The 13,806-nt window shown below is 54.4% G+C and overlaps 1 protein-coding gene across 7 annotated transcripts in view; it reads right to left on the reverse strand.

Annotated features, from left to right (window-relative positions):
* RBBP8 (RB binding protein 8, endonuclease) overlaps positions 1-13,806 on the reverse strand; it is a 74,964-nt gene that overhangs the window by 36,120 nt on the left and 25,038 nt on the right. For all 7 annotated transcript variants that reach the window (XM_068165462.1, XM_068165456.1, XM_068165459.1 and 4 more), the window contains one exon: positions 6,270-6,312. In XM_068165462.1, the coding sequence (XP_068021563.1) occupies positions 6,270-6,312 (43 nt within the window). The remainder of the gene's footprint in view (positions 1-6,269; positions 6,313-13,806) is intronic.

Consider the following 13,806-nt stretch of genomic DNA (forward strand, 5'->3'; position numbering starts at 1 on the left):
TCTGAGAATCTTAGAATCCTGGAATGGGTTGGAAGGGACCTCAAAGCTCATTCAGTTCCAGCCCCCTGCCATGGGCAGGGACACCTCCCACCAGCACAGCTTGCTCAAGGGTTAAAAGGGAACTGCAGAGCTGCCAGTCTGACCTTGGTGCCAGGGAAGGTGATGGAGCAGATCACCTGCATCACTGAGGGCTTACAGGAAAGATGGAGAAGGACTTCACAAGGGCCTGTGGTGACAGGGCAAGGGGCAATGGTTTTAAGCTAGAGCAGGGGAGATGTAAATTGGACATTAGGTATTAGTTCTGTACTATCAGAGTGGTGAGGCACTGGAATGGGTATCCCAGAGAAATTGTGGATGCCTCATTCCTGAAGTGTTTGCAGCAGGGCTGGATGTGGCTGTGAGCAACCTGCTGTGGTGTGAGGTGTCCCTGCCCATGGCAGGGGGGTTGGGACTGGCTGAGCCTTGAGCCCTTGATCCTTGATCCTTCCAGCCCTGAGAGTTCTGTGATTCTATCAAAATGCCCAGGAAAATAAAAGAGTTACTGCTGAGACCTCAGGGGATCCTGGGGGAGAGCTGACAACACAGGAGCCCAGCAAGGAAACTCACAGCACAGCACTGTGTCCAGCTTGGGGAGAAAGGGGAAATGAGAAGGCAAAGGGAAGAGTGGGGAAGGTAAAACTCCCAGCACAGCAGCCCTGAGGAGCAGCTGAGGGAACTGCGGAGAAGAGGAGGCTGAGGGAGACCTCATTGCTCTCTGCAGCTCCCTGAGAGGAGGCTGCAGTGAGGTGGGGGTTGGGCTCTGCTCCCTAGGCTCAGGGGATAGAAGGAGAGGAAATGGCCTGGAGTTGTGCCAGGGGAGGGTTAGGTTGAAGAGGAGGCTGTGGTCAAAGTGGCTGAGAGCTGCCAAACAGAGAGGGACCTGGGGGTGCTGACTGACAGCTGCCTGAACAGGAGCCAGCAGTGTGCCCAGGGGGCCAAGAAGGCCAAGGGCATCCTGGCCTGCAGCAGGAAGAGTGTGGCCAGCAGGAGCAGGGAAGTCCTTGTGCCCTGTGCTCAGCACTGCTGAGGCCACACCTTGAGTCCTGTGTCCAGTTCTGGGCTCCTCAGTTTAAGAAAGAGGTTGAGGTGCTGGAAGGTGTCCAGAGAAGGGCAAGAAAGCTGGGGAGGGGTCTGGAGCACAGCCCTGTGAGGAGAGGCTGAGGGAGCTGGGGTTGCTTAGCCTGGAGAAGAGGAGGCTCAGGGGAGACCTTCTTGCTCTCTGCAACTCCCTGAAGGGAGGCTGTAGCCAGGTGGGGGTTGGTCTCTTCTCCCAGGCAAGCAGCAGCAGAACAAGAGGACACAGTCTCAAGCTGTGCCAGGGGAGGTTTAGGCTGGGGGTGAGGAGAAAGTTCTTCCCAGAGAGAGTTGTTAGCCATTGGGATGTGCTGCCCAGGGAGGTGGTGGAGTCCCCATCCCTGGAGGTGTTCAAGAGGGGATTGGATGTGGCACTTGGTGCCATGGTTTAGTCATGAGGTCTGTGGTGCCAGGTTGGACTTGATGATCCTCGAGGTCTCTTCCAACCTTGCTGATACTGTGATACAGAGGCAAAATGTCTGTGATACAGAGGCAAGAGTGGTCAGGGCTTGGCAGAGACTGCCCAGGGAGGTGGTGGAGTCCCCATCCCTGGAGGTGTTCCAGAAAGCTGTGACCTGTTGGAACTGGATGATCTTTAAGGTCCCTTCCAACCAAACCTTTCTATGATGCTATGAGTTCCTTCTAGCCTTCAGAGGGGAGGGCTGTATGAAGACAGACAGCACTGCCCAGGCTGAGAGTGCTGCTGTGGATTATCCAATGTCCATCTTTAACTGAGACAAGCAAAGCAAAAAACTCAGAGGAGGCTTAAGCCCTAAAAAGAAGACATAAAATCCAACAAGTTATCCAGGGAAGCAGCACCACAGGCAGGAGACAACCAGAGACAGCTTCTAGCAACAGCTCAGGGAGGAGAAACAATTTTCCTGGAAGTGAGACATAGGCATAATTACAGACCAGGAGGTCTATAAAAGCAGACAGCAAGGTAATCACAGGGTGATGAAATCACTGCAGCTGGAAAAGACCTCTAAGCTCAAGCCCAGCCATTCTCTACCCAGGCTGGGGCTAAACCATAGCCCTCAGCACCACAGCTCTGCCTCTCTGAAACACCTCCAGGGATGGGCATTCAGCCACCTCCCTGGGCAGCCTCTGCCAGGCTTGGAGAACCCTTGCAGAGAAGAAGTTTCTTCTGATCTCCAACCTAAGCCTCCCCTGGCACAACTCCAGGCCATTTCCTCTTGTCCTATCACTTGTCACTAGTGTGAAGAGCCCAACCCCCACCTTGCTGCAGCCTCCTCTCAGGGAGCTGCAGAGAGCAATGAGGTCTCCCTCAGCCTCCTCTTCTCCACACTCAATATCCCCAGCTCCCTCAGCTGCTCCTCCCCAGCCCTCTTCTCCAGACCCTTCCCCACCTTGGTTGCCCTTCTCTGGACCTGCTCCAGCCTCTCAATGTCCTTCTGGGAGTGAGAGGCCCAAAGCTGAACCCAGCACTCAAGCTGTGGCCTCCCCAGTGCCCAGCACAGGAGGACAATCCCTGCCCTGCTCCTGCTGCCCACACCATTGCTGCTCCAGGCCAGGCTGCTGGTGGCCTTCTTGCCCACCTGGGCACTCCCTGGCTCCTCTTCAGCTGCTGCCAACCAGCACCCCCAGCTCCTTCCCTGCTGGGCAGTTTGCAGCCACTCTGCCCCAAGCCTGGAGCACTCCTGGGGCTGTTGTGAGCCCAGTGCAGGATTCAGCACTTGGCCTTGTTGAACCTCACACAGCTGAGCTCAGCCCTGGAGCCAGCCTGGCCAGGTCCCTCTGCAGAGCCTTCCAACCCTCCAGCAGCTCCACACTGCCACCCAGCTCTGTGTCACCTGCAAACTGACTAGAGGGAGCCTCAATCCCTGCATCCAGATCATTGATAAAGGAATCAAAGAGAACTGCCCCCAGTACTGAGCCCTGAGGAACACCACTTGTGCCTGGCCCCCAGCTGGCTTTGTCTCCATTCCTCACCACTCTTTGGGCCTGGCTCTCAGCCAGTGTTTAACCCAGCCAAGTGTCCACCTGTGTGAGCCAGGAGCTGCCAGTTGCTGCAGGAGGATGCTGTGGGGGACAGTGACAGGCAGTGTGCTGTGGTGCAGCAGAGCACAATCCAGTTACAGCAGGCTAGGCAGGGTCACCACAGGAGATGGTGCTACAGGAGAAGGAAAGGTGGAGTCCAGCAGGTGGAACTGACTCCTATGGACAGACCACCTTTGTCTCCCTCCCAACAAGAAGTATCAGCACACCAGGGAGCTCTGAGAGCAGCTGTGACAGAGACCTGAGAGTGGCTTGAGCTGCTGCTGTACAGACCAGCACTTGATGAGCTGATGCTGAGATGAGAGGTGGTGCTGAGATGTTTCTCAGTATGAAAAATGAAACTAAGAGAGACGTCCAACAATTCTTCCGGCAGTTAAGGAGGAAGAAAAGTGGCAGCATGAGGAGAAGAATTCAGATTGGTTTGGGTTGGAAGGGACCTTAAAGCTCATCCAGCTTCATCCCCCTGCCATGGGCAGGGACACCTCCCACCAGCCCAGGCTGCTCAAGGCCTCATCCAGCCTGGCCTTGGACACCTCCCAGGGAGGGAACAGCCACAGCCTCCCTGGGCAGCCTGTGCCAGTGTCTCCCCACCCACACTGGAAAGAATTCCTTCCTAATCTCCAGTCTCAATCTCTCCTCTTCCAGCTTCAAACCATTAAAAGTTAATCCTGAAAAAGCAGAAACTGTGGCTGCAATTGCAGGCTAAGGCTGCTGGAATAGAAAAGAATTAACCAGGCTGGAAAAAACCTTTGAGATCATCAAGCCCAACCTATCACCCAGCACCATCTGATCAACTAAACCATGGCACCAAGTGCCTCAGCCAGGCTCTTCCTAAACACCTCCAGAGAAGGGCAAGAAAGCTGGGGAGGGGTCTGGAGCACAGCCCTGTGAGGAGAGGCTGAGGGAGCTGGGGTTGCTTAGCCTGGAAAAGAGGAGGCTCAGGGGAGACCTTCTTGCTCTCTGCAACTCCCTGAAGGGAGGTTGTAGCCAGGTGGGGGTTGGTCTCTTCTCCCAGGCACCCAGCCCCAGAACAAGAGGACACAGTCTCAAGCTGTGCCAGGGGAGGTTTAGGCTGGAGGTTAGGAAGAAGTTCTTCCCAGAGAGAGTTGTTAGCCATTGGGATGTGCTGCCCAGGGAGGTGGTGGAGTCACCATCCCTGGGGGTGTTCAGGAGGAGACTTGATGGGATGCTTGGTGCCATGGTTTAGTTGATTAGGTGGTGTTGGATGGTAGGTTGGACTTGATGATCTTGAAGGTCTCTTCCAACCTGGTCTGGTCTATTCTATTCTATTCTATTCTATTCTATTCACTGCCCTCATCCTATCCCCACAGCCCTTCTGAACAGCCCCAGCTCTCCTGGAGCCCCTTCAGGTACTGGGAGGCTGCTCTGAGGTCTCCCTGCAGCCTTCTCTTCTCCAGGCTGAACAGCCCCAACTCTCTCAGCCTGTCCCCACAGGGGAGGTTCTGCAGCCTCTGATCATATTTGTGGCCTCCTCTGGACCTGCTCCATCAGGTCTATGTCTCTCCTATGTTGGGGTCCCCAAAGCTGGACACAGCATTGCAGGTGAAGTCTCAGCAGAGGAGCAGAATCCCCTCTCTCCATCTGCTGCCCACACTGCCATTGGCCTTCTGGGCTGCAGCTGTCCACTGCTGGCTCCTGCCCAGCTTCTCAGCCACCAGCAGCCCCAAGTCCTTTACTGCAGAGCTTCTAATGAACAGAACTAAGAATCAGCAGCAAATCAAATATGCATTAAAAAGGAAGAATTAGCAAGGTTATTTCCAGAATCCTTACTGAATGAGCAATCCAGGCACTGATCCAGGCTGGGCAGGGACTGGCTGGAGAGCAGCCCTGGAGAAAAGGCCTTGGGGGTGTTGGGGGAGGAGAAGCTCAGCAGGAGCCAGCAGGGAGCACTTGCAGCCCAGAGAGCCAAGCAGAGCCTGGGCTGCAGCAAGAGAAGTGTGGCCAGCAGGGCCAGGGAGGGGATTCTGCCCCTCTGCCCCACTCTGCTGAGATCACAGCTGGAGCTCTGGGGCCAGTGCTGGAGCCTCTGTGCCAGGAAGGATCTGGAGGGGCTGGAAGGTGTCCAGAGAAGGGCCAGGAGGAGGAGCAGAGGGCTGGAGCTGCTCTGCTACCAGCACCAGAACAAGAGGACACAGTCTCAAGCTGTGCCAGGGGAGGTTTAGACTCGAGATGAGGAGAAAGTTCTTCCCAGAGAGTCATTCATCATTGGGATGTGCTGCCCAGGGAGGTGGTGGAGTCCCCATCTCTGGAGGTGTTCAAGAGGGGATTGGATGTGGCACTTGGTGCCCTGGTCTAGTCATGGGGTCTGTGTTGGTAGGTTGGACTCGATAATCCTCGAGGTCTCTTCTAACCTTAGTGATACTGTGAGACTGTGCTATGGAGAGAGCCTGAGACAGTTGGGGTTGTGCAGGCTGGAGAGGAGAAGGCTCCCAGAAGACCTCATTGTGGCCTTCCAGGAGCTGCAGGGGGCTCCAAGAAAGCTGGGGAGGGACTTTTGAGGGTGTCAGGGAGGGATAGGACTGGGGGGGATGGAGCAAAACTAGAAGTGGGGAGATTGAGATTGGCTGTGAGGAAGAAGTTGTTGCCCAGGAGGGTGGTGAGAGCCTGGCACAGGTTGCCCAGGGAGGTGGTGGAAGCCTCCTGCCTGGAGGTGTTTGCAGCCAGGCTGGATGTGGCTGTGAGCAACCTGCTGTAGTGTGAGGTGTCCCTGCCCATGGCAGGGGGTTGGGACTGGCTGAGCCTTGAGCTCCCTTCCAGCCCTGACAGTTCTGGGATTCCATGACAGCTGACTTAAGGCACAGCTCCTGAAACTGCAGGCAAACATGTCATAAAGACAACTTGCAGTTCTGACACTAGCTGCCCTGCTGCCCTGCCACTCCCTTCTCTTTCACAGATTTTACTTCCAGTTTCCAGAGGCTCCCTCATTCTCTTTCACATTCAAATGTCAGCATCTTGCTAGGCCTTGCAGAGATCCTGCAGAGCAGAACAGTCACCTGCTGCAGGAAGGCAGTGCTCAGGTTACACAGCCATGAATCCTCAGCTGATGGGAGAAGAGTCAAGGCTCATTAAAGGGGTCAGAGACTCCTTTAGTCTCTCAGGGGGTTAGGATGAGTACTTACAAGCATCTTTCCTTTTTCAGCTTAGATATTTTCAGCTGTAAGCCTGAAAAGTGGAAAGAAGAAAAACACAGGTTATAGAATTCTGCTTCAAAAGAATGAGTGAGACAAGAAAACAACTCTGCTTGTGTCAGGGGCAGCTGCAAAAGGGAGAGGGAAGGTCACAGCTCTGGGGAGAAAGGGTTTGCTCTGGGCTGCTGGAGGAGGTTCCACAGGCTCCTGGAAACAAACAATAGCTGTTCTGATTTAGAGGGCAGAAGGGCTCTGCAGAGGGACCTGGACAGGCTGGACAGATGGGCAGAGGCCAACAGGATGGCATTCAACAAGTCCAAGTGCCAGGGGCTGCACTTTGGCCACAGCAACCCCAGGCAGAGCTACAGGCTGGGGGCAGAGTGGCTGAGAGCTGCCAAACAGAGAGGGACCTGGGGGTGCTGATTGACAGCTGCCTGAATATGAGCCAGCAGTGTGCTCAGGGGGCCAAGAAGGCCAAGGGCATCCTGGCCTGCAGCAGGAAGAGTGTGGCCAGCAGGAGCAGGGAAGTCCTTGTGCCCTGTGCTCAGCACTGCTGAGGCCACACCTTGAGTCCTGTGTCCAGTTCTGGGCTCCTCAGTTCAAGAAGGACATTGAGAGACTTGAAGGTGTCCAGAGAAGGTCAAGAAAGCTGGGGAGGGGTCTGGAGCACAGCCCTGTGAGGAGAGGCTGAGGGAGCTGGGGTTGCTTAGCCTGCAGAAGAGGAGGCTCAGGGGAGACCTTCTTGCTCTCTCCAGCTCCCTGAAGGGAGGTTGTAGCCAGCTGGGGGTTGGTCTCTTCTCCCAGGCAAGCAGCAGCAGAACAAGAGGACACAGTCTCAAACTGTGCCAGGGGAGGTTTAGGCTGGAGGTGAGGAAGAAATCCTTCCCAGCAAGAGAGATTGGCCATTGGGATGTGCTGCCCAGGGAGGTGGTGGAGTCCCCATCCCTGGAGGTGTTTAGGAAGAGCCTGGATGAGGCACTTGGTGCCATGGTTTAGTTGATCAGATGGTGCTGGGTGATAGGTTGGACTTGATGATCTCTGAGGTCTCTTCCAACCTGGTTAATTCTATTCTATCCTATCCTATCCTACCCTATCCTATTCAACTTCTTCTCCTAAAGGGTTCTCCAAGCCTGGCACAGGCTGCCCAGGGGGGTGGTTGAATCTCAGTCCCTGGAGGTGTTTTAAAGAGGCAGAACTGTGGTGCTGAGAGACCTGGTTTAGCACCAGGCTTGGGGGAGTTAGAGCATGGTTGGGCTGGATGAGCTGAGAGGTCTTTTCCAGCCAAAAGAGCTCTGTGACTGTCTGAAAGGAGAAAACTGCTGGCTGGGGAATGTCCCTCTCCAGGCCACCTGCACCTGAAGTGAGGCCAGCCAGAGTCTCAGGGAAGCCATGGCACAGGCTGCTGCAAGCTGCCAGTGAGACAGTGGGGCAAAAATGCCCAGAGACCACTTGAAAAACCCATGTCCTTAGGAAATACAGCAAGCTTTGTTTCACCTCCAAGCGGCCAACACCTGGGAGATGCTGTGTTCCATCATGCAGAGCAGCACATAAAGGAGGTTTATTTTCTTTCAAGCAGCTGCTATTCATCAAGGCAATTAGGCATCTGCAATTAGAACCCCTATAAAGTGTGCTTTAATGCTGCTCCACACCCAGCAGAAGGAATGAAGCTGCACAACAATGCACCTCCTGTATGAACAGGTTGTCTGTTCTGCAGGTCTTCAGGATTGTAACACTGGCAACCTGAGCCCCAGGTGGCAGGGGCAGCACTCCAAAGGCTCAGCTCTGTGCTGCAGGTAACCCAATCTCCCCTCTCACCTGAGCTCAGGAGCAGCCACACCAGCTACTTAAAGGTTGCATTTTGCCCTCCTTCAAAGGACTGCAATGAGGAGGCAGGAAACCAGTTTGTTACATTGATCCAAGAGCATTGAATGACTGCCTCCAGTGTAATCTCTTCCTTTCCTTGTCCTGAGCACTGGGAGGCTTTAAGCATCCTCAGTCAAAGAGCTTTGCTTTTGCAGATCTCCTTGTCTGACACCACAGGGAGTGCAGAAGCTGGTGTGGAACTGCAGTGTGAGCATTCCTGCCCCAGGGCTAGCCTGAGCTCAGTGCTTCTGTGGTACACACAAACTGGGGGTGTTGAGTGTGGAGAAGAGGAGGCTGAGGGAGACCTCATTGCTCTCTGCAGCTCCCTGAGAAGAGGCTGCAGGGAGGTGGGGGTTGGGCTCTGCTCCCTAGTGACAAGTGATAGGACAAGAGGAAATGGCCTGGAGTTGTGCCAGGGGAGGCTTAGGTTGGAGATCAGAAGAAACTTCTTCCCTGCAAGGGTTCTCCAAGCCTGGCACAGTCTGTCCAGGCAGGTGGTTGAATGTCCATCCCTGGAGGTGTTTCCAAGAGGCAGAGATGTGGTGCTGAGTGCTATGGTTTAGCCCCAGCCTGGGTAGAGGATGGTTGGGCTTGGGTTGGAGAAGAGGAGGCTGAGGGAGACCTCATTGCTCTCTGCAGCTCCCTGAGAGGAGGCTGCAGGGAGGTGGGGGCTGGGCTCTGCTCCCCAGTCTCAGGTGACAGAAGCGGAGGAAGTGTCCTGAAATTGTGCCAGGGGAGGCTTAGGTTGGAGAGGAGGCAAAATGTCTTTGCTGCCAGAGTGGTCAGGGCTTGGCAGAGACTGCCCAGGGAGGTGGTGGAGTCTCTACCCCTGGAGGTGTTCCAGAACTGTGTGGCCATGGCACCTGGGGCCAGGGTTTGGTGGCCATGGTGGGGCTGGGCTGATGTTGGACTCAAGTTTAGGTCTTTCCCAAGCCACACAAGTCTCTAATGCTGTAAATCTTGACCCACCTGAAGCTCAGCAGTGCTTTGGGAAATGCCCTGCTGCTGCCATGAAGGTGAGGGAGGCTGTCTGGCAATGGTCATTAGGCAGATTAATGAAACTCCCCACACTGCTCTCTAAGGCCTGCCACTTGCTCAGCCTCTGTGCCTGGAATGCTGCAATTAAAGGCTATGACAACTTCCCTGCCCAGGGATTCTCCAGTGCCTGGATGCCTGCAGAGCCTTTGCTGCTGGAGCTCTCAGAACAGGTTGGAGCAGCTTCTGTCAGCACTGACACAGGCCTAATCCTGCCTCAAGGGTGCAGAGATGGACTGGATGACCTTCCCAGATCCCCTCCAGCCCTGCTTTCTCTAATTAGTTACTTCTGAGGAGCTTCCAGTCACTTCCTTTCCTGAAGCAATCCACCCAACTGCCTTCCTCAATTCTCTCTGTGTTTCTGACTGTTTCCCTAGCTCTGTTTTCTGCTTTTCAGAGGGAAGGAATCAAAGAATCACAGAATGGGGGGAGTTGGAAGGACCTCTGAAGATCATCAAGCCCAACCCCCCCTGACAGAGCAGGATCACCTAAAGCAGCTGACACAGGAACACATCCAGGAGGGCCTTCAAAGAGGAGACTCCACCACCTCCCTGGGCAGCCTGCTCCAGGGCTCTGCCAGCCTCACAGTAAAGAGCTCTCCTAACATCTCTACACTGAAATAGGATTTGAGCCTAGAGCTTTAGACCTGAATTGAGTCAGGAAACAAGCTGGTGAGCCCCACATCCTTGTAATCATTTTGAGCTGCATGCAAGCATCAAGCCCACTTGAAGAGCACCAAGCCCAGCTGAGGGCCACCAAGCCCAGCTCCCCCTGACAGAGCAGGATCACCAGAACACACCCAGGAGGGCCTTCAAAGAGGAGACTCCAGCACCTCCCTGGGCAACCTGCTCCAGGGCTCTGCCAGCCTCACAGTAAAGAGCTCTCCTAACATCTCTACACTGCAATAGGATTTGAGCCTAGAGCTTTAGACCTGAATTGAGTCAGGAAACAAGCTGGTGAGCCCCACATCCAGGTAATCATTTTGAGCTACATGCAAGGATCAACAGCTGCAGAGATTAGGCACTTCATAAACAGCATTCCTAAAGCCCTCTCTGGCTTGGGAGCACTCTGTAAGTGCCCCACAAGGCCTGCAGGCAGGAAATAAAAGTCAAGATATAGTTTTCATCATCATCATTCTGAGCTGTTGATCACTTCTGAATCCCATGAACAGTCAGCTGGCACTGGTCATGCCCAACATCTCTTGGAGATGGCTGTAGGAGCCCCCTACCCACTGCCACACAGGGGATTTGACAAAGAAATGGCAGCTGTTTGCTCTCTAAATGATAGAGAAAGGTCTAGAGAGAGGGAGAAATCCAGAGAGAGAGGGAAAGCTCTTTGAGTGACTGAGAGAAAATGGTGTTCTCTTGAGAACTGGCTGCTAGAGGGCCACAGCTGGGGAGGTTCTTGTGCAAGTGAGCTGTCTAAAGGAAGCAGCAGCAGCTGGGGTTGGGTAGCTCCCATGGGGGGGAAAATACACTCCTCACAAGATGACAATCTGCAAAGTCAACCAAAGCCATTTCAAGCTGTCAAAGTTTGATCTATCCTCTACTCCATCTTCCTCAGATACACCTACATGGGTGCCCTAAATCCTCCTTCTCCTGGAGCTATGATAAATACTAATTGCCCCATGCCAGTGCTCAGTGCATGGTAGATGTAGAAGCTCATTATAGCATTGCCCATGAAGCAGCTGGGTCTAGATTGGCCCTTGGGAAGAAATTCTTCCTCAGGAAGGGGGTGAGGCATTGGAAAAAGTTGCCCAGAGAAGCTGTGGAAGCTCCAAGCCTGGCAGTGTTGAAAGCCAAGCTGGCTGGAGCCTTGAGCATGCTGGTCTAGCAGATGTAAGGGGCCTGCAAGAAAGCTGGGGAGGGACTTTTGAGGGTGCCAGGGAGGGATAGGACTGGACTGGGGGGGGGATGGAGCAAAACTAGAAGTGGAAGATTGAGATTGGATGTGAGGAAGAAGTTGTTGCCCAGGAGGGTGGTGAGAGCCTGGCGCAGGTTGCCCAGGGAGGTGGTGGAAGCCTCCTGCCTGGAGGTGTTTGCAGCCAGGCTGGATGTGGCTGTGAGCAACCTGCTGTGGTGTGAAGTGTCCCTGCCCATTACAGGGGGGTTGGAACTGGCTGAGCCTTGAGGTGTCTTCCAACCCTAACCATTCTATGACTCCAATTCAGGTCTAAAGCTCTAGACTCAAATCCTATTTCAGTGTAGAGATGTTAGGAGGGTTCTTTACTGTGAGGCTGGCAGAGCCCTGGAGCAGGCTGCCCAGGGAGGTGCTGGAGTCTCTTTGAAGGCCCTCCTGGATGTGTTCTGGTGATCCTGCTCTGTCAGGGGGAGTTGGGCTTGATGATCTCCAGATGGGCTTGATTCAGGCTGGAGGTGAGGAGGAAGTTCTTCCCCATGAGAGTGGTGAAGCCCTGGAATGGGTTGTGCAGGGAGGTGGTTGGGGCCCTGTCCCTGGAGGTGTTTAAGCCCAGGCTGGCTGAGGCTCTGGGCAGCCTGATCTAGTGTGGGGTGTCCCTGCCCATGGCAGGGGGGTTGGAACTGGCTGAGCCTTAAGATCCCTTCCAACCTTAACCATTCTATGACTCCATGTCCCTGCCCATTACAGGGGGGTTGGGACTGGCTGAGCCTTAAGATCCCTTCCAACCCTAACCATTCCATGACTCTATGTCCCTTCCCATGGCAGGGGGGCTGGAACTAGATGACTTCAGGTCCCTTCCATCCCCCACCATTCTGTGCTGCTATGACACATGCAGAAAGCTTCTTCTCCAGCTATTACCTTTCCCTTAATCCACCTCCTGCCACCTTGAATGCAGTGGGGTGGGTATTTTTTTTTTGCTGACATGCAGATTGGAAACTCATGAGTCAATTTTAATTCTTATTTATAGACTTCAGCAAGAAGCAGAGCCCAGGCAAGCCTGTGTTTGATGTTGCTGAAGCATCTTCCAGTGCCATTTTCTACAAGAGGATCCCCACCTCCTGAAAAAATTAACTCTCCTGCAGGCATGCCTTTGATGTTATCACTGAAGACCTAATTTTACCTAACTCAGTGTGGGACACACTGACAAAGGGCCAGGCATGAAAAAAAAGCTGCCTGGTGGCAAAATTCTCTGGCCACACCCAGCAGGGATGCTAAAGAGGATCTGCACTGGCAGCAAGAAAACCCAGACCTGAACATCACGTGCCTCACACCCCCAAGAAAGTAGAGGAAGAGTCACTTAACACTCCCCCACCCCCCCCCCCCCCACCCCTGCACCAGAGGTTTTTGTTTGCTCTGCTTTTGTTGTTCAGACTTGCCACAGATTGCCAGATCCCATCCTGTCAGGGCTTCTGCAGCTGACAGCACACCCACTCAGAACAGACCCAGCAGGGATTTCATCAGGAAAAAGAAAGGGAAAAGCAGGGGGCTGTGGTTTGGGACACACTGTGGAAGGGTCTCCCTGGGAAACTCTGTGAAAGGGTCACTGATCCTTCCTGGCATGGAACAAACCCCTGCTCACTGCTGCATCTTCCTCCCAGCTGCCAAACTGCAGATGGAGAAGTTAGTATCACAGTATCAGTCAGGCTTGGAAGGGACCACAAGGATCAGCTAGTTCCAACCCCCCTGCCATGGGCAGGGACACCCCACACTAGATCAGCCTGCCCAGAGCCTCAGCCAGCCTGGGCTTAAACACCTCCAGGGACAGGGCCTCAACCACCTCCCTGGACAACCCATTCCAGGGCTTCACCACTCTCATGGTGAGGAACTTCCTCCTCCCCTCCAGCCTCAATCTCCCCACCTCCAGCTTCACTCCATTCCCCCTAGTCCTAGCACTGCCTGAGATCCTGAGCAGTCCCTCCCCAGCCTTCCTGGAGCCCCCTTCAGATCCTGGAAGGCCACAATGAGGTCACCTGGGAGCCTTCTCTTCTCCAGCCTGAACAGCCCCAACTCCTTCAGTCTGTCCTCACAGGAGAGGTGCTCCAGCCCTCTGCTCATCCTCCTGGCCCTGCTCTGGACACCTTCCAGCCCCTCCAGCTCCCTCTTGTCATAGGGGCTCCAGAATTGGGGGCAGGACTCCAGGTGGGGTCTCCCCAGAGCTGAGCAGAGGGGTTAGCAAACAGAGAAGTTAGATCACAGAAGCACAGGATCTGGTTAGTGGAAATAAACATTTCCAAGTGTCTGAAGTGACTTAAGACAAGGGCAAAAGAGTCACAGAATCACATTAGGGGCTGGAGGGGACCTCAAAAGGTCATCCAGTGCAACCCCTCTGCCACAGCAGGATCACCCAGGGCAGGTCACACAGGAACACATCCAGGTGGGTCCTGAATGTCTCCAGAGGAGACTCCACAACCTCTCTGGGCAGCCTGCTCCAGGGCTCAGCACCCTCACAGTGTCAAAGCTTTTCCTTGTGTTCACATGGCACCTCCTCTGCTCCAGCTTGCCCCCCATGCCCTTCATCCCACTATTGGGCATCACTGAGCAGAGCAGCCCTCAGGCTCCTCTGGTCCAAGCTGAAGAGCCCCAGCTCCCCTCAGCAGGGAGGTGTTGCACTGCCTTCAGCATCTTAGTGGCTCTGTGCTGGACTCCTTTAAGCAGCAACCTGAGGTCCTTCTTGAACTGGGGGGTCCAGTCCTGGACACAATAGCCCAGA

Source organism: Melanerpes formicivorus, unplaced genomic scaffold (genome assembly GCF_026170545.1).
Source record: "Melanerpes formicivorus ecotype bairdi unplaced genomic scaffold, bMelFor1.0.p_v2 SCAF_89, whole genome shotgun sequence".
Lineage (NCBI taxonomy): Eukaryota > Metazoa > Chordata > Aves > Piciformes > Picidae > Melanerpes > Melanerpes formicivorus.